Source organism: Kockiozyma suomiensis (assembly GCF_038497685.1).
Source record: "Kockiozyma suomiensis strain NRRL Y-17356 unplaced genomic scaffold V2V93scaffold_1, whole genome shotgun sequence".
Classification (NCBI taxonomy): Eukaryota; Fungi; Ascomycota; class Lipomycetes; order Lipomycetales; family Lipomycetaceae; genus Kockiozyma; species Kockiozyma suomiensis.
In genome coordinates, this window is record NW_027117664.1 from 1,302,714 (window position 1) to 1,326,974 (window position 24,261).

The following is a 24,261-nucleotide window of genomic DNA, read 5'->3' on the forward strand; positions in this document are numbered from 1 at the left end:
ACTTAGTAATCAACACCACCTACAAAATTCTTACTGGCCTCTATGGCAATGATTAAAAATCACGAGTGTAAATGGCATTTTCCGCATGCTTTTGATTAAGGCTGTTGCAAATCATGTATTCTCACATTTTCGATCTTTTTCCATTTGCGCCCTGGTCGTTGTTACATCTTCGGCTATACATTAACCGATCCCATTTCCCTTACGGCATAGAACCATTGATCTGTTAAATTTAATTAGCCAGTCGGGCATTATGTTTATTTGACGACCAAAATTTGCCGTTTCATACTATTATGATTTCAATCTGTTGATCATATTCAGCTCTAACACTATGGTTTGACACACGAGATAGATAGAAACTGATGTAAGAAGAAGCACACCACTCTTGATCAATATTTGGCTTCAAGGAAGTAATGTTTTGTCAAAGATGAAATGGTGTCATTAATTAGAAATACGGAAACGAAAAATGACAGTCAGTTTTTCAATATGATTCTTGCTCCTTCTTTGCCTAATACACCCCGCTCAGTTGGTCGCGGACTGTGGTTTCTACCTCTTTTCCTCTTGATGTCATTTATTGCACTCTTGTCTGGCTGACTGATGCAGGAGAAGTCGTTCCGGTCCGCGCTACCAATTTTACGCTCAGCAAGCTGCTTCGCCAGTGAAGTGACCGATCCGGATAGGCTATGACTGTTTGAAGACTCCAGTTCGTGGGAACGCTGGCGACGATGAGAATGATGCGATGTGTTTTGTGAGGTTCTCAACGAAGAATCTCTTTGCTCTTTAGGGGCCAGATCAAGCGCCGAAAGGGGAGAAGTTGTTTCAATAACAGAATTGTTAAACGTGTAGCGCTGAGGAATAGGAGCAAAAGTTTTTTTACGCAGCAACATCTTTGGCTCATCATCTAATGACGCGGTGAGCTCATTGTCAATGTCGTCTGTCAGAGTTGTTGTGGTGAAAACTTTGATGGGTACTGGGCAGACAGAGTTGGGTACCGGAAGCGTTAAAGCGCTCATCGAGCTGTGAATTGAATCAGGAGTTGTCGGTGACGACGATGCTATGTCATTAGTCTGCTGAGAGTTCACCGTATTGTCATCAGAATCTAGAGAGTCAGAGGAGCAAGAGTGTGATGATGTAAGCCCCGGAGGAGAAATGTGAGCAGGATGTTCTGCATAAGTGACGGATGAACTGGATTGAACGTGCGAAATGCTTTCTGGGGAGTACTTTTCGGATGGAGCTGTGAAATCAAATGCGACAAAATGCTTTTCCATCATTAAATATATTTCTTCTTCTTTGGTGATGTCAGGTCCAATACTTGTCCTCGGTCTATCTTTCTTGCTTGACCGATGCTCATTGTGTAAATCTAGACGATCAGCAAACAAGAGCTCTTCCATCTCATATGTTTTATCATAATTAATATCGACACTCGAAGGGACAAATATTGGGCTAAAAATCTTCTTTTCTAATCCGTCGCGAGTATACTTTCCGAAAAAAGGTTCCTCGAAGAATATCGAGGGACCCGTAGAACCGAGTCGGGCAAGCGGGTCTATTTTGAGCAACTTAGCGATAGCTTGCAGCGCTTCGTTTGACACCGGTGGGCTTGTTTTTGGATAAGAAGGCTTAGCAGCTATGATTTGAGATCTCAGCTTGTTGTGATGCGACGAAGGAAATGGTCGCCTTCCGTATATACACTCATACATAACTACTCCTAGTGCCCACCAATCTGTTGCCGTGCCATATCCAGAGTTACCATAAACTTCTGGCGCAAGGTAAGCCATAGTTCCGGAAACTGTGACAAGACGGGATGTTGTAGTGTCATCACGCGCTGACGTTGAACTCGAAAACGAGGAAGCAGTGGAAGACGATGAGGTTACGCTAACCTTGTGCGGAGGTATACGCGTGGCGATATTAAAGTCAGCTAGCGAAACATGACCATCGGCTCCCAGAAGAATATTCTCTGGCTTGATGTCGCGGTGGACAATCGCCTGAGTATGGATGTACTCTATAGCACAAGCAAGCTCTGCAATCCAGAAGCCAATAGCATCCTCCGTGAATGTGCGCCTGTCTAGATGGAAGCGCAAGTCTCCGCCGCTCATGAAGTCCACCAACAAAAACAGATAGTCAGGGCTCTGAAAGGAGTAGCGCAAGCTGCAAATAAAGGGGTGTCTAAGCTGTTCAAGAATCTGACGTTCGCGAAGAACGTTTTTGATGCTTCCATTCTTGACGACTACTATCTGTTAAAGAAAACGCCTTAGATAATGAACTGGATTTACCACTTACCATGAGCTTTCTTGACATATTTGAGGGCATAGAGTTGACCAGAACGACGATGCTGGACTATTCGCACTTTCCCAAATGAGCCACGACCAACCACCCCAAGAAGTTCAAAGTTTTGCAACGAGATGGCTAGAGCTAAAAGTTAGAGGTGTGATTGCAGAATATCAAAAATCTAGTCACCTACGTTGACCATCCGTTAGTGCTAATGGTTTTGTCGACAAGTTGCCCATGCTGTATAGTAATCAACGAAAATGCTTTTGCCCGCTACTGGAGGTGGCAAATACGCGAATTGACAGGACAGGAGAAAGTGGGTACAGCTAACTTTGAATGCACTCGCTGGCCACTGATGCTAGTCGTGATCCTGCTGGCGGCTTCCGTGACGGATGTCGGTAGTTATATAGAGCAATGTGAAATGCAACCAGTGCTGCCGCCGACCAGCGCAAGGGGATCTAGCTGGGAGGAGCGGGAAGAGGCCATGAGTTTATCTCAGTGACGCAGTTGTCTCCAGTTGAGGCTTACTTCAGCGCACCGACCGGCCCTGCGGCGTCGCATCAAACCGCGTGGCTGCCACGCGACTGTAACCGCGGCACCGCCGCAGCGAGCCCCATTCGCTCCCACAAAGCCACCCTTACAGCTACCATACCGCACATTGATGACCTGGCAGGCTAGTCAAATCAATCTAACGAATGCATAAATCTACTAACTAATTTCAAAAGTATGCAGACCAATTTACGAGCCTCAGACAGGTTGCTGCGCCGGTGCATGTGTTTGTGAGCTCACATTTAGGGTTCAGATACAGCTCATCAGCCAGACACTATCTCGGTGTTCGTCATTCCAAGCGATCCTATCCCTTGGATTACTGTTTAATAATATGATGAATTAACGACTCCTTAATTGGCATATTCCTCTCCCGGCACCCGGCTCCCAGTAAGTGAACTCATTATCGCAACAGGGTGGGTTCGGACCAATTAAAGCCAACATACACACAAAATTTAACCAAATGACTTGACAATTAAACATCGAAATGACCAATAGCGAACCATGACAAATAAAAATTATAAATAACAATTAACCCGTGCTGGTGATTACTCCATGCCATGCGCCTGCCGCTCCGTTACACTTTACTGACCGCTAATCTCCAACACAGTGAGGCTCAAACCTCCATGGCGCCCGCTGGCTCGTCATCGGACTCAAAAGAGGCCACAGAGCCGACTGAGCTCATCTCTTCGTCGCCGGAGCTAGCATCGTCATCATCTTCCATGGCCTCTGCATTAGCGTACTTATTGACATAGTCTATTATATTTTTTCATCAGATTAGATCAGAATATGACTTGAACAAAACTTGTAGTTTGAGGTTTAGTTACCTTTGACTCTGTTCTCGTATGCTTTAGGCTCACGCATGAGAAGCGCCGCAGCCTCTCCATTAAGGGGATCTGTCGGGTTTGGATATCGTAAGAGTTGAGGCAAGAATACCTCAAAAATGTTGATCATGTCTGTCGACAATGTTAGTACTCAATACACATTTCATGACACTGAATCAAATTTAGAGAGATTATCGAGGAATGAAACGCACCAAACATAGGACTCCACGTTTGGTTAATGACGTCCAAACAGACCGAACCGCTCCTACCAAAAGAAAGGTTAATGCGCTCGTGTGCCAAAACCAAATACTTAATGATTCAAATCTACATACAACTCATCAATATTAGGATGGAAGATGCGATTCATAAAGCCAATAGACGGCGACTTGTAGGGATATTGATCTGGCAGCTCGACACGAACTTTCCATATTCCGGCTTTAAAAGGTGCTATTTTAAATCAGTTTTGATCTGCATCTGGTGACCTCCCCACATTAAATCAGCTTACTCTCGTCGGGACCCTTAAACCGCACATAAAACTCCTGCCTGATGATGATGCCAGTCAGGTCGCTGCTCAAACCCAACTCCAGATTTTTGATGATACTCACATGCTGCCGTTGACTAAAGTAACTTCGTAGTCGCTCATCAGCCTTTCAGGACGATTAGTTTCAATTCACGCTCTTGTAATGATTGCTATAGTACTTACAGTTTCATTACATCGGTTTCAATTCGACGCTTAGGAGAGCTAAAAGATCACATCAATTCACATTCACAAACAACAACTATGAAGCTCTGCAAACTCTGCAAGATCTGTATGGGTCGATGCTCGATTCCGGAGTAGTGGGGGGGTGGATGCATCACATCAGAGCAGCGCAAGCGTGGCAGCTTACCTCATTATGGCAACAAATCAATTTCAGCTCCAAGATCTAAATCTCAAATGTTGTATTCGGTGAATATATCGGGTGTTGGTATGATTAGGGTGGTGGCAAGATGAAGGTGCTCTTTGGTGACGGCTCGTATCTCCCAGCGACTTACGGCAGGACCCGGCTCCAAGTCGGAACCGAAATTGGCCGCATACCAAGGTCACGTTCTATATCACGTGATTGAAATTGCTATATTGGGAATTGAACTTTTGAATTCAATGGTACTCATTTCTCTACTTGTTTAAATCTGATTCAAGAAAAGCTGTATGAAGCCTTGCCTCGTAATATTGGTATTAACAAATTTCCACAGGCCATTGTCATGCAATTTAAATTAGAATAATACCCTCTTCTGGAGGCCAATATTGTCGCAGTTTGACGCCTCCTTCACTCAGCACTTTGAATGATTTGTCATCCATACTATAAGACCGTGAATAAACCACTTCTTTAAGTCCCATCTGCACAATCTTGATACTACATGTCAGACAAGGACACGTATTGCAGTATAATATCGACTCGTCGCCTATCCGTTCGCGACCACTTTCTAAAAGTGCATTCTCCTCCGCGTGTAAGCACAAACAGGTGCCTAAATGTCCTCCTTCTGCTCCTCCGTCATTACACCTTGCGCATCCTCCCTCATTACAATTCGTAATTCCTCGCGGTGTGCCGTTGTATCCTGTAGAAATGACTCGCTTCCCTCGAGCAATGACACATCCTACCCTTCTCTTCATGCAGTTGCTCCTTCGCGCTGCCAAATTTGCAAGCTGCATAAAGTACGCATCCCATGACGGACGCAGACGAGATTCATCCAAAAGATCCAGATTTGACAAGCGCAAGTACAGAAGCTCTATTGTCTGGGTAGCATTCAAAATCTGCAAAGACGCCTTGTACATTATAGATGCTAGAGCATTCGAGCCTGAGTACATCCCTGCCTCGGATTGACGCGTGAATTCCTCGAATGACAACCCCGCTGTCTGTGCGCTGACACACAAAAGAGCTATTAGTTACTTGAATAAATGAATTGGGAAATAAGAATGGCTTACTCTAATTTTGACTTGTATCTGTCGTACCGCACGATGATAGGTGCTTGCACAGCCAGCAACAAAAAGAATGGTCTTGCAGACAACTTTTCTAGTGTCTCGAGAGTGTGAATATTGGTTGTAACAAGCTTTTCGCGCCAATGCTTCGTTGCATAGTCCAGCAACTCTTCTGCAGAATTGAACGTGACGTACGATGTGGCCGGCTGTGTGTCTGTATACGTAAAATGCTCAAAATCTGCATGATCGTCTTGCTCTGGGTCTGATGGAAAATATTCTGGTGGCGTTGCCAATCGCTGTACTCTTGGGTCCAATTTCTGAGTATCGAATAAATTCACATTATCACTTCGATCGAATCTCCTATGTAAATTGCTAATCGTCGAAATCACTGGTGGGGGGCTATGGGAAGGAGGTGCCTCCGGTGACCGAATATAAAGACGCGTAAATCCTTGAATACCAAGATACCTCGCCGTCTCATTTTTTCCCGAATATGAAGGCCCGCATATCCCAATCAGCATTATGTTGGCGAGAATCGAGAGGTGTAGAATAAGTACGAAGCACGATAATCTATTTACCGAAACGCGTCAGGTTTTACGCGTAAAGTGATTTACTTTACACCAAACCCTATCGTAAGACCTTCTACGTCTCCATACTAAGTTCCGCTACAACCGACTTGTATCGCAGACTTATATGGAGTTTGAAATGCAACATTACTCTAATGTCCAATGCGATATCCGAGTTGATAACTGGACTGAATAAGCGCCCTACTACTCATATTGAGTCTGAATTGAGCACTAGTGCTTCGGCATCTCCGACTTCAACTCGTCGCTATGCGAAAAATGAGCCAGAGGCAGGGAACGCAGTTGCTTCGTCTGCATCAATAGATCCTGGATCAATTTCAAGTGTAGAACAAGCAGTGTTATATCTCCGGACGGTTGTGGCTGGCGATGCTGCAGTTGTTTCACGAATCAGGCGAATGAAAAAGCATCAGGATGATCATGAAGCTCTGTGGTTAGTTAAGCCAGAATCTTATAGAGTTATTCAATGCACAATCTAATAAGATATTATAGGTATAAAGGACGAGAGGAACTACTGGAGAAACATCGGTTACGGCGCGAGGGAAGGCAAAAGGTAGCGGATATGCTTAAGATTCTTGGCGGAGATTCATCCAGTGCTCCCTCTATTGTAAGTGTTAAAGTGAAGTTCCTGTCGTTGAGACGGTCTTTCTAACTACGTGTTCTTTCAGGAAGAAGATTTAGCGCAAGAGCAAGCAGATCTAGAGGTGTATGATCAAAAGGTCCACAAGGCGATGATGAATATGGTAAAATCGCTGTCATTGGAACTGTGCGATTTAAACATTCCCTTCTACTGCAACAGAGACACAATCACAGATGACATATCTGACGACTGCTTACTACGAAATAGGCAGAAAGTTCTTGATGTATTAGAGGAGATCATCAAATAAAAAATAAGTAATGAGATATAAGATGTTTTTCGATTTTCCAATTTTTGTAGCTTCAAAAGCTACTCTCTAGCTATCACTCTATTTCTAACGTTCCAGTCTCTATGGTCCGTGAATTGCATAATGAATTTTCCGCAGAGTAAGGAAGGCGGAAAACATAAGCAGGATAGCAATTGTAAATATTAGCAGTCTTTGCTGCACACTCACGATCTCAAGCAGCGGATATGGGAAATAGCCATTCATCGCATAAGTTTTATGTACCCAGACCCTTGAAAAATAATTAGTAACCCATGACGGATGCTTTGTCCGACAGTTAAAAAGTACGTACCAATAACCCAATCCAAGATTGGCGTAGAGAATCAAAGTCATCAGCGGATTCAGCGTCCAGTTACTCGAGAAGCAAAGGAAGTCTATAAGAAGCAGAATTGCTGGTGCTCCATGAAGCCCGAAATCCACGTGCAGTGGAAGAAATACGTCCACAGCTTCCGGAATCAATAAACGAACGTCGTAGATATAGATTGCCCCATAAAGTAGGCTTACAAGAACCTCTACCGGTGCCGCTATCAAAAGAAATCGATTCTTTGTTTGTATCAGTGTCTGTGAGTTTAAAATCCGACCCATCAACCCTATAGTAACGGTAATATAGCTAAATGCCACCGCTATAAGTTATTGTTAGTCAAGTCTTCCCTCCATGAAATAAAGAGCATATGAAAGAAAAGCCTACCGAGATTCGTCAAAAATTGCAGTTGACCGCTAAGGAGCACTAGCGTTAGCCAAAGCTGTGTAAACTTATGGTATACTATTATCACACATACCCATACGACTTATTAATCAAAGTATCCATCTCAAACATGTACTTTAAATCAAGATTAAAGATCGTGGCCGAAATGGCATACAGAGCCGTAGCCGGCGACACGAATGCAGTATCGTCTAGTAAAACCATCACAGCTATTACAGCAAATCTTAGCTTTTCAATATGTGTATATGTAGTGGATTTATATATACGTGCAGAATAATATGATCTTTGGCTAAAGTCCTCTAAATCAATGCAATTCTGTAAATAGGTCTGGAAGCAGGGCGCCGCACCTAAACAAGCTGCGGCTCACCTCTTACACGCGTTCACAACATACTATACGCGTGCGCAGCGACAACTACTGCGAATTCAGTTGCGGTCTCACGGTTACGTCGTATAGGTCTGTATTGATTTGTCTAGATTGACTGAAGATTTGCTATAGTTGCTACGACTATAAGAAAGAAGGGCTGATAAATTCCTCAACACCCATTTATGATCTCCTTTTGAAACTTACTATTCTACATGGCGCGCGATAAAACCTGATACAGCAATGGTGAAGCGTAAATATCAGAGTCAACATCTGAGGCACGAGTTGAGGCCTAAGCGTACCAGAGTTAGCAATACAAACAACCTGGATATCATTAGCTATACATACAGTTACTCGGCCCCCTTGTGCGACTTTCTTGAGCAGTTTGCTGGCATTCCGAAAGATACATTGAAATCAGGCCAAGATTCTGAATTATTAGCGGATTTATTGTTCAATACCATCGTTGGAATAGATGATGTTGAAGCTACAAGCAGAGCTGCAACAAGACTGCGAATGCTGTCCGTTGAGGAGAGAATGGACAAATCACAGTTTCGAACCGTCAAACAGGTATGCTATCCATTTAATAATTCTTCGAATTGAGTACTTATGCATTTGGACAGGTTTTAGACCGAGTTGTTGAGCAATTGGCATCTAGGCACGATAAATGGGACCAGAGCAATGTATTGGCTTTAGGATTCACTACTGTAAGTCATTGAAAACGACTATTAGTGTTCATGCTAATAATATGTTGAAGAGAGAAGAAGAAGGATCAACTATTAGAAAACCAATAGTTCAAAAGTTTGCGAGTGATCACTATCGAATAGTCTGTGGTGCGGACTGGCAGCGTCTATTCAATAAGTAAAGCTTCGTTGTAAATCTCGAGCTACCATGACCTCAATTAACAACCATTTATAGAGTCGGTGGACATGTAATGCTTTTTTTATTTTCATACGGTAGCGTCTATGTGACAATGGATAAAAACAGAAATTCTGGATTCTACCAGTTAACCGGTATAAAATCTCTTTAAACCAGCATGGCGCATATTTTACTGACCTCTTGATTTAGGGCGTGCCATATTCGAAATAGAGCGTGTAAAAAATCCTAATCGGCCAAAAAATTCCAGTTCAAAATTGCAGAGTATTGGTTCTGCTCCCTCTAAAGTAGTCTCAAAGTCGGGTAAGCTGGAGAGATCGGCTTTAATTAGTGAAGCGAGAGCTCCGCGATCAAGAGCGACTTCGGACGAAGACACTTTGTCAACAAAATGGAGAAGATTGGATCTGTAAGTAATGCATGTATAATCAAAAATCTGCAGGGTTATGGCTAATGCTTGGGCTTGCTAATAGATCTCAACTAAATGCAGTTGGTATTCATCGAGAGCATATGATGTACGCCGTTTCTGGGTCTGATACCGAGACCACTGTCTCTAAACGTCTAGGTCGACGGGCGTGCTTAACTAGATACTCTAACCCCAACTCTTCAGCTGACACAAAGAGTATATTACGGGAAATTTTTCGAAAAGAGCATCACATTGCAAATATATTTGATTATGTCGCCGCTGGAAATGGGCTCCCAAAGTCATTGCTAGTTGTACCTCCTTTTGATGATACCGAAGATCAGTCTCTACCCAAGGCAATCAGAGGGGCGCCATTTGCCCTAATTCGGCAAATGCAGAGACGACATAAACAGACACGATTTGAAGCGCTGCTCGCGTACTACTGTCCATTGAATCATCAAAGATTAGCGGAATCTTCCAAAACCGCCGAATACACTGCGTCTGAAGTAGTTATGACCCCAGAAAACGATAGTATATTGCAGAATGCTACCGCGTACCATTCCGTAACTGCGTTTGTCGTCGCAGCATTAAAAAGACTCCTGCCACATGCAGCTTTTGGATCAAAAAATAATTTCAAAGTGCTCTACAGAAGTATGAAATTACGTATAAGTGTATTCATTGAGCAATTCTAACCGTCCGAATTTTAGATGTGGAGTTATCTATCGTGATGGGTCGCTATGAGAGAACAACAGTTCATCAATTGATTCAAAGAATTTCAATATTAGATATACCTTGGCTCGGCGAGCCTGTCGTCAATAACAAGCTCGCGGGACCTGATTTTAAGAAACGCAAAACCCTTTTAGTCGAATTTGTGTACTGGATATTTGCGACTTTAGTTCCTGATATAATCTCTTCATTTTTTTTCGTGACTGAGTCCGCAACTTCACACAACAAGTTGCTTTATTTTCGCCACGATGTATGGATACGCCTGTCAAAGATGCCCTTGCAGATTATCAAGCAAAAAATGTTTGAGCCGATACCGTCCAGTGTTGTTGCGAGACTTGTAGGAGACAGCAGACGAACTTTAGGAATCGGTACGGTGCGACTAATGCCAAAAGAAACCGGTTTGAGACTCATCATGCGTCTCAGCTCGAAAACTGCGGCAAAGGTGCGTATTTCTATGAGTAATTTGAATTATATCCCAGATTATTGACGTGTATAGGGTGCTTTGAAGAAAGCGACACACTCTGCAGCTGGACAGAGTATAAACCAGATAATCAGGCCTATATTACTTGCTTTGAAATGTGAATTTTCTATGAATAAGAAAGCTCTCGGTGCTACTATTTTTTCTGTAAATGACGCTGAAGCCAGACTGCTCTCATTCCGAAATTCGCTTCCAAGATCTTTAGCCAAAAAACAGTTTTATTTTGTCAAGGTTGATGTACAAGCCTGTTTTGACTCAATCCCCCCGGCAGCTGCATATCGTGTTGCCAAACGCTTTCTCAAACTAAGCGAGTATCGAACAAGACGATATTCAAAAGTCTTACTGCAAAATGGTGTTCCAGTTCGTCAGTTTCATCAGATAGCGTATCCAGGATCAATTGACGATATGCCTAGTGGTGTTCAAGACGATGAATATCTCAAAGAATTGCTATCTGCAGTGACAGCCCTAAATGGATACGATGACGAAGAAGGCGGCCCTCGATCTGGTTTTGCTGCATTGATGCAAAAAAAGGAGCGATCTATGAATAAAGCGGTGTTTGTTGATGGAGTCAGGTTTGATAAACATGACAAAATTACTTTACTGAATTTGCTGATTGAGCATATTGCGGGCCATATAGTAAAGGTAGCTAATTTTGGTAATCTATATGCAATCCTTGCTAACTTGATAAACAGATTGGTGGTCAGTTTTATAAGCAGAAAAGAGGAATTCCGCAAGGGTCTGCGATATCTACATTTTTATGCAATCTTTTATATGCCAGTATGGAACGAGACGTGCTATCGTTTACGAGTGAAAATGATGGACTACTTATGCGTCTGACGGATGATTTCCTATATGTAACTTCTGACGTTGGAAAGGCAAAGAAATTTTTTGATTTAATGTACAAAGGTCAACCTCAGTATGGAGTAGAAATCAACGCCAGTAAGTCTCTGGTCAATTTTGACTTGAAATTAGATGACGGCGGGTTTGCACCAAAACTGGAAGGATCTGCCGAGTTTCCCTTTTGTGGATTTACCATTGATGTTAATACGTTGGAAGTGAAGAGAGATTTGTTCAAGCGAGTTGGTCATAGTATGAGCAATAAAAATGCTAGCCTTTCTATTATTCCCTTGCTAACAGTGCTATAGATATTGCTTCGGTAATGACTATTGAGTCGGCTAGGCATCCTCATCGATATTTTCTTGTCAAAATGTTAAAGTAAGTTTGACATTACTGGGTTTATTCAATGGTGCTAAGTCTGATATATGACGCAGAGTTATACCAGTCCTCTTTCCTAAGATATACGGGAATCGTCAGCTAAACTCGTATCGCACAATTCGAATTAATCTGTTTCGCACGTTTTTAGATGTTGCTATGCGATACACGCAATATGTTCGAAGCTTGCGCAGGCAGTGCGGTGTTGCTAGATCGCGAAAGCGGAAATCGGGGAATTTGCAGCCAATTTCGCTGAATGGCTTAAAACGTTAGGTTAAATATATACCAAGGGTCAGTTGCAAGCTGCTAAATTTTTTTTTTTTAGACGTCGTTTTGCAAATCATCGGTGCTCTGCTACGCCTAACTCGAACTTATAACAGTGAAGTCTCAGCTGCCGAGCTCGATTAGTACGTATTCCCCCAAGATCTAGAGATATAATGATGTTCTAATTCTCTATATCAGTTTGGCATATTACGCATTTTTAGTTGTGTTAAAGAGAAAACACACCAATTTAAAGCCATTGATAGCATGGCTTGAAATCGAGATTAGAAACATTCTAAAGTCTGTGCGGGTCTCTATGGCTGCAATAGTGCAAGATTCGTCGATTGAAATTGTAAGGCAGAGAAAGTATTAAATCAGATGTGTCATTTTGGGGGATGAGAACAAAATTTCAACTTCCGAGCAGACTTCTATTCAAGGGTTTACTAGATTCAATCATGCATTAATATTTTTCTAATATTCAAGTTCAATTCAATCATAAATGACGAAAGTTAAACATAAATCGTGATAATTTATAAACAAGTATTATAGGCAATAAAAAATGAATTGAACTGAATCGAATTTGACCTCCAATTAAAGAGTTTTTTTTTTTGGCTCAGCTTAATCGGTGAATTTTCAATGATTCCAATTTATTAGGGCATTTTACGCGGCGCGTCGTAAAAATCATTGTCCTTCGCTTTCGAAATCAAACAGTATTCTCTCACTTTCAATTACACATCGCTATCGACAAGCATCTGCAAATCAATTACCATCATGCATAAGTTCCCAATAATTATATGGACTTAATTACAATTTCTAGTTCCTCAACAAATTTCACAAAGCAAGCGCTTATCTCTGCGCTGGTCAAATTTATTCCCAAACCACTTTCACAAGATCCGGCACCAGATAGAAATCCCGTGTTTATCATTGTCGGACTTAACAGCGTCTCAAATACGCCTGACTCTGATATACTGTCAGCATTTACGTACCAAGATCTTTCGCTACGAACGCTCTCCCGGCTTCGTCAAGCAAAATGCTATGCTACCCCATCCATCTTGTCATTTCGCGCAGCCGTAATATCTGGTCGTATACAACCTACCGATACAGATCTCGTGATTGTTAATCTGATAGGCGCTCATGTATCTTCTGATGATCCGGAGATTGCTTGCTGTAAGGCATTATTTGATACGCTTTGCTACTTGACGAATTTCCTGGTGCTTGATCCCGAAACAAGCTCGAACGATCAGCAGCCAGTCCGACGAAAAATCGTGCTACTGGAACGAGAAGAAGTGTGCAGGTCAGACACTACTTTACCGACGACAGCAGGAAACCTTGACCAAAATGTGCAAGAGCAAAGTATTACCACTAAAACCATGTCTGTTCCTGATCTCATACGCATATTTGTCTCTCGACAGACAACTGAATAATACAGATAAATTTACGCTAGTCGGCTAATTCTACTGTGACACACAGATTACACATTCGCATTTTGCTAAATAGATTATCACCACCCTATAAATACACATAATTCCAACCAGAACTTAACAAATCAAAAGCTTCAAAAACGCGCCATCTGCACTCTGAATTAATCACTTGCCAATTCCCTGTTCCATTTCCCCAATGTAAAGTTCAACTTGCTTCTCTAACTTTAATAATTCGTTAGTCGCAGCACGCACGTCGTTTTCCAGCTGTTCCCTCAATTCCGTTTGCTTCTTCTCGACACCAGCAATAACCGACTTCTTCTTTTCCATCTCTTGGGTCACAACACTACGCTCAGCCACTAATGTTGCGTAGGCCTCTTTCAGTTCTTGGGTACGTTTTTGGACACTTTCCCGTTTCTGCAGCCGCTGCTCCTGCAGTCTCTGGATTCGCTCTTCAGCATTTGCCAGTTGTCGTTTGAGTTGCTAAAACGTCATGTTAGTCCAGTCGCATACAGAATCAAAAAAAAAAAAAGAAAAGCACTTACGGTAGACTTTCTCTCCACTTCATGAACTTCAATTTGTCGCTGATCGTGCAATTCCATTAACCTCGCCAACTGTCTACTGGCTTCATCTTGCTTGGACATTTCGTTCTCAGTTTCCTCCATGATCTTCAAGCTTCCAGCAATATCCTGCTCAATATTCTTGAATGACTCAATCGAAACTTCCAATGCGCGTAAACGTCTCTCTAATCTCTCAATTGCGGACTTTCCCGATTGAACGCTCTCGCTCATTTCTTCGTTGATTCTCCGTAATGTACTAGGCGCGTCGAGAACATATGGTCTCAGTTTTTCACATTCCTTTCGAATCTGCGTGGTCAAAAAGTTCTGGTCCTCCAATTTTCCAACAAGACGGCTCTTGTCTCTCTTATATGCCTCGTGTTCGGTATGATATTGGTCCTGAATCTTTTTCAACTTACGCAGTTCAGCTTCGACTTGTCGGTTATGTTCTTGCGCTTCTTTAATCATTGGCGCATCCATTTCTTTTTGCAGTTTCAGTTCCTGAAGACGCTCGTTGTATGATATAACTTCTTGGTATCCACGCTCCGTGGCAAGCGAAGTTTCCTCGCTACGTTGAATGAGATCTTCGCAAACACCCATATGTTCCTCGCGAAATCTCGCAAAATTAACGACAGCAGATAACAGTCTTCTAATACGCTGTGCCTCAGGCTTCATAAAGTCTGCCATAGAAAAGTCATCCACGCCACAAATTTGCATCAATTTGGATGACGCACGTACAAGAGCAAATATACTTCTCGCAGCTCGAGCTGAGTCAAAAGTCTCACGACCTTCACAACAGGCTTCAAGAATGGGGACTTGGTTCTCATACGTGACGCCTAGAAATGATGCAATTATCTGCTCGTAGAGTTGCTGCACGAAAATAGCTGTTGGCTTTTGAAGCATGTCCTCGGCGACGATGAAGTCGCAACCGCGAAGACAAATCGCAATTTCCGCAAAATCGAGGAGCGGGAAAATATCGCCTTGAAATGATGGCTCTTGATTTCAATTAGTTAGATATTGTCAATAGTCAAAAGCAAGTTGTCTAGGAGCGTACGAGAGCGGCCAGTGGAAGACCCGAATCCGCTTTGTTTATTTATCGAGGACTTGCGCGCGCTAAACGCGGCAGTCGATTTTCGTGCACTGAAAGCCATAGTATCAACAGGCAGTAATGGCTATATTTTGAGCGCACGCAGCAAAAATTTGAATAGCAGTTGAGAAATTATCGGAGATGGGCACCGGGTGGAAGATAATGTGTCCCGTTGGAAGAGCAAGAGATGGCAGCTAGGTTTTGTTTTCATTTTGAATGTGAGCAAACTCTAATTACGTAGGTCTGAGTTGCCATGACAACCATTTGCGCCGCATATAGATATGTGTCAGCGATCCTTTAATGAATGTGCATTGTTGATTTTTGATAACATTATTGCTCAAACAGCTCAAATAACTCACAATAACTGGCATATCTGGAATATAATATTAAGAGACTGATCTCCCGCTATCTTATGCTCTTACCTATCTTACAGTCATATAATGCCATCTCATCATCAATAATCTTACATCACATCACATCACACACATGATACCCATGAGCACCGCGGCAGCAACAATACAAAAATGAGTCCGGACACCGCGAATAGCGACACTTGTAGTTGCGACTGCCGGTGCAGGTGCAGTCGCAGTTGTGTTTACAGTCACCGGCGGTAGTGTCACGTTTTGCACTGGACCTACCGGACTGACTGCGGGGTTAGCTGTTGTGATGGACGTGGTGTCGTTGTCTCGTCGCATCAGGATTTCATATGCGTCGCTATCTCTGACAAATAGTTTTGCAGTTCCAGTGGAATAGTCTTGCACATATATACCCTTAACGAAAAAATCAAAAGGCGCCTGACTCATATCTGCGAGACCGCCAGCCCAGCCGATTGTGCCCTCGGGATTTGAAGGATTTCCAGCGACCCAAGATCCTACTTTTAACTGTGAAGGGGAAGACGGAAAGCCCTGGGCTTTTTCGGCGGAGAGAGTACGGACGACTGAGCCATCTACTGACCATGTGATCTGAGATGATTTCCAGTCGATAGTGTACGTGTGAAATGAAGTAGTGACCGCATTGGCGCTATGGATTTGGCCGCGGTCCCATGTACTTGTGTCTCCGCGCGAAAAGTAATTACTCTGCACTGTGTATTGTTAGAACTCTGCAGGTGGATTTGAAAAAGTATTGCACTTACCGTGACTAGGATCCCCCCCTATCCATTCCAAATCAATCTCGTCACCGTCATCCGATAGCAGCACTACGGCACTGACGATACCCCTTCCAGGAGCAGCTTGTACAAGTACTTGAACTGAGCCGTAGAATATTGAGAAATCAGATCCTAAGGTAGGCGCGTCGTCCATACCAGTGATTGAAATTTTCATTCCCGAGGAAGAGTACGAGATATGATCTGGTTGATATAAGGGCGATATCCGTGACGACGCCAATCCTGATCCATAGTCATAATAGAAAAATCCATTAAGTGAAGGAGGAACAGCATCAACAAATATTGAGAGAATCGCGACAAGTAAGAAAAAGTTGAATATGAGATACATGGTGCAGGACTGAAACAGATACAGAGGGATTGGATTTATACGACTGGCACGACTTATATTTTCATTTCATCCGATTAGAATATGCGCCTCGTGCTCGAATATCACATTGCTGCCTATTTAGATGATTCTGGGTGATAAAAATATAAAAATGATAACCACATGGCGATCAAGCAGATGATGATGCGGCTCATTGATGAAGATCAGCATCAGATAAATTTAAGCACATGCGTATTCAACTTTATTTCATAAATAATAGTAAATAAATTTTACAATAAAAATGAAATCTAATATTATTCATCATGAACAGGAAAATACAACAGCCAATGATGGTGTTCAATATTAGAAAATATAGGGCGCGCACAGTTGGATCGATTTGATAGTTATTAGATTATATGCATTATTTTGTCTTTTATTAACCTCCGACTATATACCCCACACAAAGATTTTCCCAAAAAAAAATGAAGCAGATAACTTCTGCTATATTTACACTCAAAGGCCCAGCTCTAAACCATTTATAAATACCCAAATACCAAAAATAAAAAATTAAACAATCTGGAAAGCACACTCTTAATACAATCTCTACTCTTCATTATTACATTCCCAAGAATAATGCTCCGACAAGACCAGCGACGCAGCCGGTAACCTTGATGTTCGAGTTCCAAGAGCCAGCAGCGTTGGTGGTGACGGAGGGAATGCTTGTGGAACTAGTAGTAGAAATGGCGGAAGAAGTGGAGGAGTTTGAAGCGGTCGCAGTTGCAGTGGTAAATGTGGAGGAATTGGTAAAAGACGTCCAGGTGGTGGACGTGATGGTCGAGAAAGTCGAGACCGGGGAAGTGGCGACGACTGTAGAAGATGCTGAGGACAAGGTGCGGTTGGCAGTCACGGGGATGTAGTCCGAGGAAGAGGTAGTGTTACTGGGGAGAATAGCCGAGCTAGATGTCTTGTCCGTAGTCGAGGGTTTGACTGACGAAGAAACTGGCGAGGACGAGGACGACGAAGAGGCCACGACGGTGCTGGACTTGTAAGTAATAGGCTTAACGGTGCTCGAGCTTGCGCTGGAGCTTGGGGTTTCCGAAGTAGACGCCTCAGAAGAGGTCAGCGCTACTGTGCTAGAACTGGACGTCAAGATAGAGGAGCTGGAGCTGGAGCTGGAGCTGGAAGAAGAGGAAGCGGAAGTGGAAGTAGACACCTCGCTGGAAGCAACCGCAGAAGTAGTAACAACATCAGCAGTTGAGCCAGAAACAACCGAGATCGAGTCCGAGTCACCAGTCTGGTCAGTGTAGATATACTCTGAACCAGAAGAGTAGTCTTGAACTTTCAAGCTCTTGACGTAAAAGTTGAATGGCGCCTGCGACATATCAGCCAAACCGCCAGCCCAAATAATAGTTCCCTCAGCATTGTCAGATGATCCGCCAATCCAGGATCCCATCTTAGGTTTCATGGGAGTCTGAGGATAGCCTTCTGATGAGGCCGGAGTAAGAGTGCGCACGACGACACCGTCAACGGACCAGGTGGTTGCGGTCTCAGTCCAGTTAAGAGCGTAAGTATGGAAACTCGAGACGGCGCCGGATGCGGTGTGATATTGGCCACGGTCATACGTGCTCGTGTCGCCCTTGGAGAAGTAGTTACTTTGCACTAAGAAACAAAAATATTTAGTCAGTTTTCAAATCAACAAATAATAGACAAAAAACAGAGAGGACATGCGTACCACTATCGACTTCGCTCCCTACCCACTCAATATCAAGTTCGTCACCGTCGTCACTGATAAGGATAACCGAGGAAACGATTCCGGCTCCAGGGGCAGCCTGAGCAACGATCTCGAGTGAGCCGTAAAAGACGTAAAAGTCGGCTGCGACGGTCGGCGAGTCGCCAGCCGCCTTTATGGCCATGGACATACCATTGGTGGAGTCATAGGAGATGAGGGATTTGCCGTAGGTAGCAGATATGCGATCACTTGCTCCCTCTGTGAAGTCTGCAGAGAAGGAACCGCCGAGGCCTGGATCAGGACTGCAAGAGGTAGAAGTCAGGGGATTGCAGTCTGCAGCGACGGAGGCCGCTGCGGAGAGAGCCAGGGCAACAGAGAAGAACGAATTCGGTCTTGAGAAAATCATTATAGATGAGTGAGAGAACGGAATGAGAAGGAGAAGTAGTAGGAGGGGGCCGCCGGGTCTAAATAGGCGAGGAGTGGCCAGGGGAAGGACCCAGCCACGGAGCAACATGGGAGCTCAACCCATGAGCCGCACTAACTAGTCTCGAATAGGTTAGTGTATGGTGCACAGAATCCGAAAATAGAGACAGAGCTGGGTCTCACGCGGTGCGAGGGTGACGTGTGCGGTGAGTATTTAATTGAGTCAAAGCGACTGCGGCTCAGGGGCAGTGTCTCGCTTGCAATAATAGAACAGGCTGTGATGTGTATGATTGTATGATTTACCGGAATGTAATGCTATGGTAATATATCGGAATACAGAACAAAAAGATGCAAACAAGATAGTACGAAATATAGCAAAAAAAAGAGTTAGAAAATGTGAGCGGCCGGTTGTGGGTTCGTCAGCCAGCCCTCGACTCAGAGCCAGCCACTTCTTCACTGCCCAGCGATCTGCCCACAATACTAAGAATACTCACAGAATTGACTCTTTGACGCCCAAAGCAGCCAAAGTCTCTTGTTCGGTATGAGCAAATACAGCTCAGTTGCTGCATTGGGCCTAAAAATACCGCAGCAGGAAGAGGAAGCAAGGGGGCATATCTCTGACAGGCCCGTTTCCACCGGCGAACACGCGTCATTTCAGGTAAAGAATGTATCTAATATTTTGAGGCGGAGCAAGTTTATGATATGAAAGTCTTCTCGGATATCCGGCTTTACTCGTATTCTTCTCTTTTCTCGTGGATTCCATACCCTGACAGAGATTGTATTATAAGGTCGTATTTTTGGTAGTCGGCAGTCGGCAGTCGGCCCGACTAGCTTCGGCAGCATCCACTCGTTTGGGCTTTACCAAAATAGAACTCGACTACCTTTGCTCCGTTAAGATGTATAATATACCCCAACATACATAGAATATCTCTCTTCTTTTTTTTTATGTGGCATATATCTTTGCACAATACATCTACAGGTACGCGTAATCAAGTTACGATTTTCCTCACAGTTCGAGTCATGTGACCTAACAGATTCATCTACCGGTATACTACTGCGCAGTGAAGTCTCCACCAGGCACCAGGTAAAAAGAAATACAGAGTCTATTTATTACCGCGCAAGAATAAGCACAGGAAAATGCAGCAATCTCATCTCAAATTTATAATACATCCACAAATCACCACACCTGAATAAGGTAATTTGCCAGCACGGACAATACAAATGCTCCACACACTAATCCAGTTCCGATCTGATCGTCATATCGAATCGCCCGACGCAATCTAATAGCCCGCACTCGCCATAGATATAATCCCAAACTGTACAAAATCATGATAACTGCAGTTGCCATAAACAGGAAACTCGCAAGTTCTGCTTGCTCGTTTCCAAACGCTCGTAGACTGCCTGATAGAGCCGACATATAGATACCCACTTCAAGCCAGTTTAAAAATGTACGCTCGTTGGCAAAATAAACTTTGGGCTCAATTCGTACTGGCACATGAATCAATTTGCCAGGAGGAGCATGAAACACTCGTTCCTCAATAGGCGCAACTGTCGACGTCCCCGTCGCAGTATGCTCAGACTCAAACAGAACAGACTCAGTCCACGAACGAACCACACTTCCAATCTGCTTCACCGTCTCGTTGAAATTGTGAAATTGCGCCGTACGTCGCGACCTCGATCGGCTACGATCACGAGACAGTCCCAATAGCGGAATATGTTCACCTTCTGCATCTTCGTCATCGGTGACGTACTCAGAATTTGATCCGTTATGAGTTTGGCTTGCGCCACTATGTGCAACCGCTTCTTCCTCGTCCATCATCTCACCGGAATTAGAGCTTAAGATATCGTCAGAGTTCGAAAACATCGACAAGTTGTTTGACCGCTCAAGACCAAACTGGTGCGACACTGGCTTTCGAATATCGACGTCCATTTGCGGAAACCAGTACGGAATCAGCTTCACTTTGTCCGGCAATAGCGTAGCTGTGCCATGAATAAACTTTGAGAATTTGGGCACAGCCTCAACCAGATGTGATGCAACCAAATCACGAACCCACTGTGGAGGCTCCTGTCCCATCTGTGTCTGCAACTTGACCTCCAAAACAGCATACGGGAACCTCTCTACATCCTTATCGGGCAATTGATTGAACGGCCAATCAACTCCAATATCCATCCGTCGCCAGTTGTGTCCGGCGCGTTTGCGTCCGTCAAAGTCCTCCTCGCGAACCATAGTAAGTTCAGTATCAAGCGAGATTCGAACACGAGCATCACCTGGCAACTGGAACGCAGTGCGGTTGTAAAACGAGCGAACAACAGGTTGCAGTTTTCGGGTCAATACAGAGTACTGCACTTCACGAGCAAGCTGCTCCAGATCTTCAATCTCCTTTGGCGATTTCTTGCCATCTTCACGCATCTTTTTGAAAGCTTGATCAACAGTGAACTCACCACGCAAAAATGCATTCACGTTCTTTTCCTTCAAAGAGAATCGCGCCTTCACCGACTTCTCGCCAGTCCAGTCCTCTCTGTGAGTCTTTCGCTCCACAAAAACAGTATCTGTAGCCATGCCACCATACCAACGAAGACGAACTGCCTCGGCACCTTCTGATTTCTCTAGGCGGCCACGATAAAGTTCAAGATTCGGATTGTCGTAGTAGATCGACGAGATAGCAGAGTCCTCTTTTTCAAATTCTTTCGAGGCATTAAATACCAAAACCGGTAAATGCTTGAGAATAAGCAGCTTGAGCTCGGTGATGTTGTCCGGGTGCACCCAGTACTTTGTGGTCTGGCGCACGAAATTCTGTTGACCACCTCCCGCTGACGAGTCTCCTTTGACAGGGTTACCACGAGTTCGCACAAGATCGTAAAGCTTTGACAGCTTGACGACAAGTAGATCATAGTCATCCTTGAAGAACGGCTTCGCGTTCAATCGGGCCGCAAAAATTGGCCGAAGAATCCAGTGCGTCACCTTATCGTGCTTTTTGATGATCTTCTGGAATCCAGTGTAATTTAATTGAGTGAACTTGGCCAAATCGTGCACATCCGATAATATGTCCTCGAGATCGTACTCAAGGTCTTCAAAAGCCTGCTCAGAGAGGGGAGACGACGTATCAATTGAACGGATGGCATCCTGCACCTTTTTGTCCATCTCTTTGACACGCTGGTTGATGGAATAGGTGCGTAGCTTCTGAAAATCATACACTTTTTCAAGTTCTTCCTCGAGCGCCTTCACAAACGCCTCTTCAGAGTCCTCTGACCATTGGTTATCATCACCACGGGAATCGAGCAGGTCTTTGAGTCCCTGGTAGTCGATGTAGTAGTAGTAGTAGTCGCTAGAAACCAAGTATTAGTACAAGTCAGAAAATAAATGAAAATTTCAAGATTTACCGAATAAGCGAATCCTTAAGCTGTTGTCCGAACCGCATGATGCAACCCTTTCTCGACTGATCGAGGTTAGTTTAGAGGCCAATAGGATAAGAATGTATGTTCTCAACAGCAGCAATATATTAGAGAAAAAAGCAAGAACTGTTTGCAATGAACAGCAAGACACCCGAGAGATCTATTCGGTAGTCAATATTCAATACCGTGAAGTAAGTACCCACGTTTACGAAATTGCTGGCCAACCGTGTATTTACAACGCGAGCCATACAATTGTTTGCCCAATCGCTCGTTCTAGATGCGCACGTGCAAGATGAGCACTCGCCACACTTATAGCCACATGCTGATAGCCACACTGACACATATATGTCAGTAATTTAGTCATCATAGGGATTCGTATTTGTGTAAATTTAAGAGTCAGTGCTCGGGAACGATTATACAGCGGATAAATCGTCACGACCTCCCAAAACCCCAAGCTGAGAACTGGCATTTCGACGATCGCGCCCTTTGTGCCTTCAATTGCTTACACGGTGTACTCTTTGTATGCTTATTTCAAGTTGTAGCAGTTGCTGGTCCGTCAGAGCCAGTATCCATCGCTAATGGCTAGCTATATCTCGACAACATGTATTCGACGGCTCGCGCCTCAGCTTGCTGCGTATCGACAAGGACAGTACACACTTGCAACAGCATTTTCGCATCTTCTCCGGCCGTATAGTAGTTATCCAGCCGCTGAAGCAGTCGCCGAGAAGAAAAAGCGGTCGAAGGTCACTATTGGGACGCTAAGAAATTTGTATCGAAAAAAGATCCCAATCGCTGTAAGTCAGAGTTTTTACATTCATACTTTATTTTATTTGCTAAATATTTCAAGACTATTACTGCTCATGACTACCCATCAGGGATAGTCGCTGACAAGGCTGGTATTGATCTGGTACTCGTTGGCGACTCGTTGGCGATGGTCGCCTTAGGCTACGAGGTGTGTTGAACGTGTCGGCGTCTTTTTTTTTAAGCAGCAAGTTAACCAATCTGTTTCAGAATACAAACATGCTGTCGCTGGATGAAATGCTATACCACTGCCGTGCAGTGGCTCGCGGCTCAAGAACTCCCTTTCTTGTTGCTGACTTAACATTCGGCACTTACGAGATCTCACCGCAGCAGGCTCTTGCATCATCCATACGTCTAATACAAGAAGGCAATGTTGAGGCCGTCAAGCTAGAAGGTGGAATAGAGATGGCTGATACTATTTCTACGATTACCACAGCAGGTATTCCAGTTCTGGGACACATCGGATTAACTCCGCAACGCAGCACCTCCTTGGGTGGCTTTCGAGTACAGGGCAAGACTGCAGCCGAAGCTGCAGACTTGCTGAAATCTGCGCTAGCTATACAAGAAGCCGGGTGCTTTGCGATTGTTCTAGAGGCCGTACCTGAGGAGGTTGGCAAGTACATTACGGAACAGCTGAGCGTTCCTACGATAGGGATTGGGGCGGGAAAGTACTGTTCGGGCCAGATATTGGTACAGCTGGATATGCTTGGCCAATTTGAGCAATTTGCTCCGAAGTTCGTAAAGAAATATGCAAGTAATCTCGGAACAGACGTCGAAGCTGTCGGTAACTACGCGGCTGACGTGCGCAAAAGTTTGTTTCCTGCAGCCGAGCACACGTATCCAATGAAAGACGAGCAGGAGGTTGAGCAACTGCGAGGACTTTCTGAGGCATATGAAAGCGGTGAGAAGAATATCATTATCTAGACTGGTAATACAGAAGATCCAGAGTCTTAACCATTATATTCAATTGCCGTCTTTGTTAAAATTTAATAATAGATTTTCGGCTCCGAGTTCACAAGACAAAGCCGCACCCTCATTGAGCCCTCGGCCTCGGCTAAAATTAGTGCTCGATACATCACATTGTCATGTATCAACATACTTCTACACAAACAGCATCCCTAGTACTCGCAGATGTTTAGCTTTGTGGCCTTTGGGCCAGTGGACTTTCCTGTTATTGGTCGCACCGTCTCGACCATTTTAAATACGTTCCGACTGCGCAAATATAAAAGATCGACAGCCCCCGCATCAGCTGCTCCTACTGTCGTCACCCTGAGCTCTTCCAGTTCATA

The 24,261-nt window shown here is 44.0% G+C and overlaps 11 protein-coding genes across 11 annotated transcripts; 3 read left to right on the forward strand and 8 right to left on the reverse strand.

Moving 5' to 3' along the window:
• Positions 1-199: 199 nt before the first annotated feature.
• Positions 200-2,769, reverse strand: V2V93DRAFT_363200 (kinase-like domain-containing protein). Its single transcript, XM_066908544.1, has 3 exons — positions 2,456-2,769; positions 2,275-2,400; positions 200-2,221 (listed from the first exon to the last, which is right to left on the reverse strand). The coding sequence occupies exons 1-3, from the start codon at positions 2,499-2,501 to the stop codon at positions 471-473; spliced, it is 1,923 nt and encodes a 640-aa protein (XP_066768814.1). The 5' UTR covers positions 2,502-2,769; the 3' UTR covers positions 200-470.
• Positions 2,770-3,006: 237 nt separating this feature from the next.
• On the reverse strand, positions 3,007-4,791 carry V2V93DRAFT_363202 (ubiquitin-conjugating enzyme type E2). The gene is made up of 8 exons (XM_066908545.1): positions 4,520-4,791; positions 4,336-4,374; positions 4,238-4,279; positions 4,138-4,175; positions 3,965-4,079; positions 3,845-3,897; positions 3,636-3,764; positions 3,007-3,564 (listed from the first exon to the last, which is right to left on the reverse strand). The coding sequence occupies exons 1-8, from the start codon at positions 4,522-4,524 to the stop codon at positions 3,425-3,427; spliced, it is 561 nt and encodes a 186-aa protein (XP_066768815.1). The 5' UTR covers positions 4,525-4,791; the 3' UTR covers positions 3,007-3,424.
• V2V93DRAFT_330995 (cytidine deaminase-like protein) lies at positions 4,792-6,147 on the reverse strand. Its single transcript, XM_066907654.1, has 2 exons — positions 5,593-6,147; positions 4,792-5,530 (listed from the first exon to the last, which is right to left on the reverse strand). The coding sequence occupies exons 1-2, from the start codon at positions 6,102-6,104 to the stop codon at positions 4,879-4,881; spliced, it is 1,164 nt and encodes a 387-aa protein (XP_066768816.1). The 5' UTR covers positions 6,105-6,147; the 3' UTR covers positions 4,792-4,878.
• A 100-nt stretch (positions 6,148-6,247) lies between these two features.
• On the forward strand, positions 6,248-7,461 carry V2V93DRAFT_363207 (uncharacterized protein). The gene is made up of 4 exons (XM_066908546.1): positions 6,248-6,597; positions 6,657-6,771; positions 6,833-7,315; positions 7,376-7,461. Exons 1-3 carry the CDS (start codon positions 6,305-6,307, stop codon positions 7,049-7,051), a joined length of 627 nt encoding a protein of 208 aa, XP_066768817.1. The 5' UTR covers positions 6,248-6,304; the 3' UTR covers positions 7,052-7,315; positions 7,376-7,461.
• Positions 7,009-8,177, reverse strand: V2V93DRAFT_363209 (FAR-17a/AIG1-like protein). Its single transcript, XM_066908547.1, has 4 exons — positions 7,864-8,177; positions 7,773-7,801; positions 7,377-7,707; positions 7,009-7,316 (listed from the first exon to the last, which is right to left on the reverse strand). The coding sequence occupies exons 1-4, from the start codon at positions 7,989-7,991 to the stop codon at positions 7,151-7,153; spliced, it is 654 nt and encodes a 217-aa protein (XP_066768818.1). The 5' UTR covers positions 7,992-8,177; the 3' UTR covers positions 7,009-7,150.
• Positions 8,178-12,800: 4,623 nt separating this feature from the next.
• V2V93DRAFT_363214 (uncharacterized protein) lies at positions 12,801-13,630 on the forward strand. Its single transcript, XM_066908548.1, has one exon. It carries the CDS (start codon positions 12,893-12,895, stop codon positions 13,520-13,522), a length of 630 nt encoding a protein of 209 aa, XP_066768819.1. The 5' UTR covers positions 12,801-12,892; the 3' UTR covers positions 13,523-13,630.
• Positions 13,537-15,332, reverse strand: V2V93DRAFT_363215 (Nuf2 family-domain-containing protein). The gene is made up of 3 exons (XM_066908549.1): positions 15,128-15,332; positions 14,062-15,068; positions 13,537-13,999 (listed from the first exon to the last, which is right to left on the reverse strand). Exons 1-3 carry the CDS (start codon positions 15,222-15,224, stop codon positions 13,685-13,687), a joined length of 1,419 nt encoding a protein of 472 aa, XP_066768820.1. The 5' UTR covers positions 15,225-15,332; the 3' UTR covers positions 13,537-13,684.
• Positions 15,333-15,906: 574 nt separating this feature from the next.
• Positions 15,907-16,500, reverse strand: V2V93DRAFT_316268 (concanavalin A-like lectin/glucanase domain-containing protein; the record flags this gene model as incomplete). Its single annotated transcript, XM_066907240.1, has 2 exons — positions 15,907-16,241; positions 16,293-16,500. Coding segments are annotated over 2 exons (543 nt in total), but the record flags the coding sequence as incomplete, so codon positions are not given.
• Positions 16,501-17,242: 742 nt separating this feature from the next.
• On the reverse strand, positions 17,243-18,761 carry V2V93DRAFT_377751 (concanavalin A-like lectin/glucanase domain-containing protein; the record flags this gene model as incomplete). Its single annotated transcript, XM_066911926.1, has 2 exons — positions 17,243-18,285; positions 18,359-18,761. The coding sequence occupies 2 exons, from the start codon at positions 18,759-18,761 to the stop codon at positions 17,243-17,245; spliced, it is 1,446 nt and encodes a 481-aa protein (XP_066768822.1).
• A 932-nt stretch (positions 18,762-19,693) lies between these two features.
• On the reverse strand, positions 19,694-22,300 carry V2V93DRAFT_28453 (VTC domain-containing protein). Its single transcript, XM_066907201.1, has 2 exons — positions 22,160-22,300; positions 19,694-22,104 (listed from the first exon to the last, which is right to left on the reverse strand). The coding sequence occupies exons 1-2, from the start codon at positions 22,195-22,197 to the stop codon at positions 19,956-19,958; spliced, it is 2,187 nt and encodes a 728-aa protein (XP_066768823.1). The 5' UTR covers positions 22,198-22,300; the 3' UTR covers positions 19,694-19,955.
• A 449-nt stretch (positions 22,301-22,749) lies between these two features.
• V2V93DRAFT_389664 (ketopantoate hydroxymethyltransferase) lies at positions 22,750-23,926 on the forward strand (the record flags this gene model as incomplete). Its single annotated transcript, XM_066912367.1, has 5 exons — positions 22,750-22,774; positions 22,838-22,965; positions 23,019-23,123; positions 23,183-23,833; positions 23,897-23,926. 5 exons carry the CDS (start codon positions 22,750-22,752, stop codon positions 23,924-23,926), a joined length of 939 nt encoding a protein of 312 aa, XP_066768824.1.
• Between the last annotated feature and the right edge of the window lie 335 nt (positions 23,927-24,261).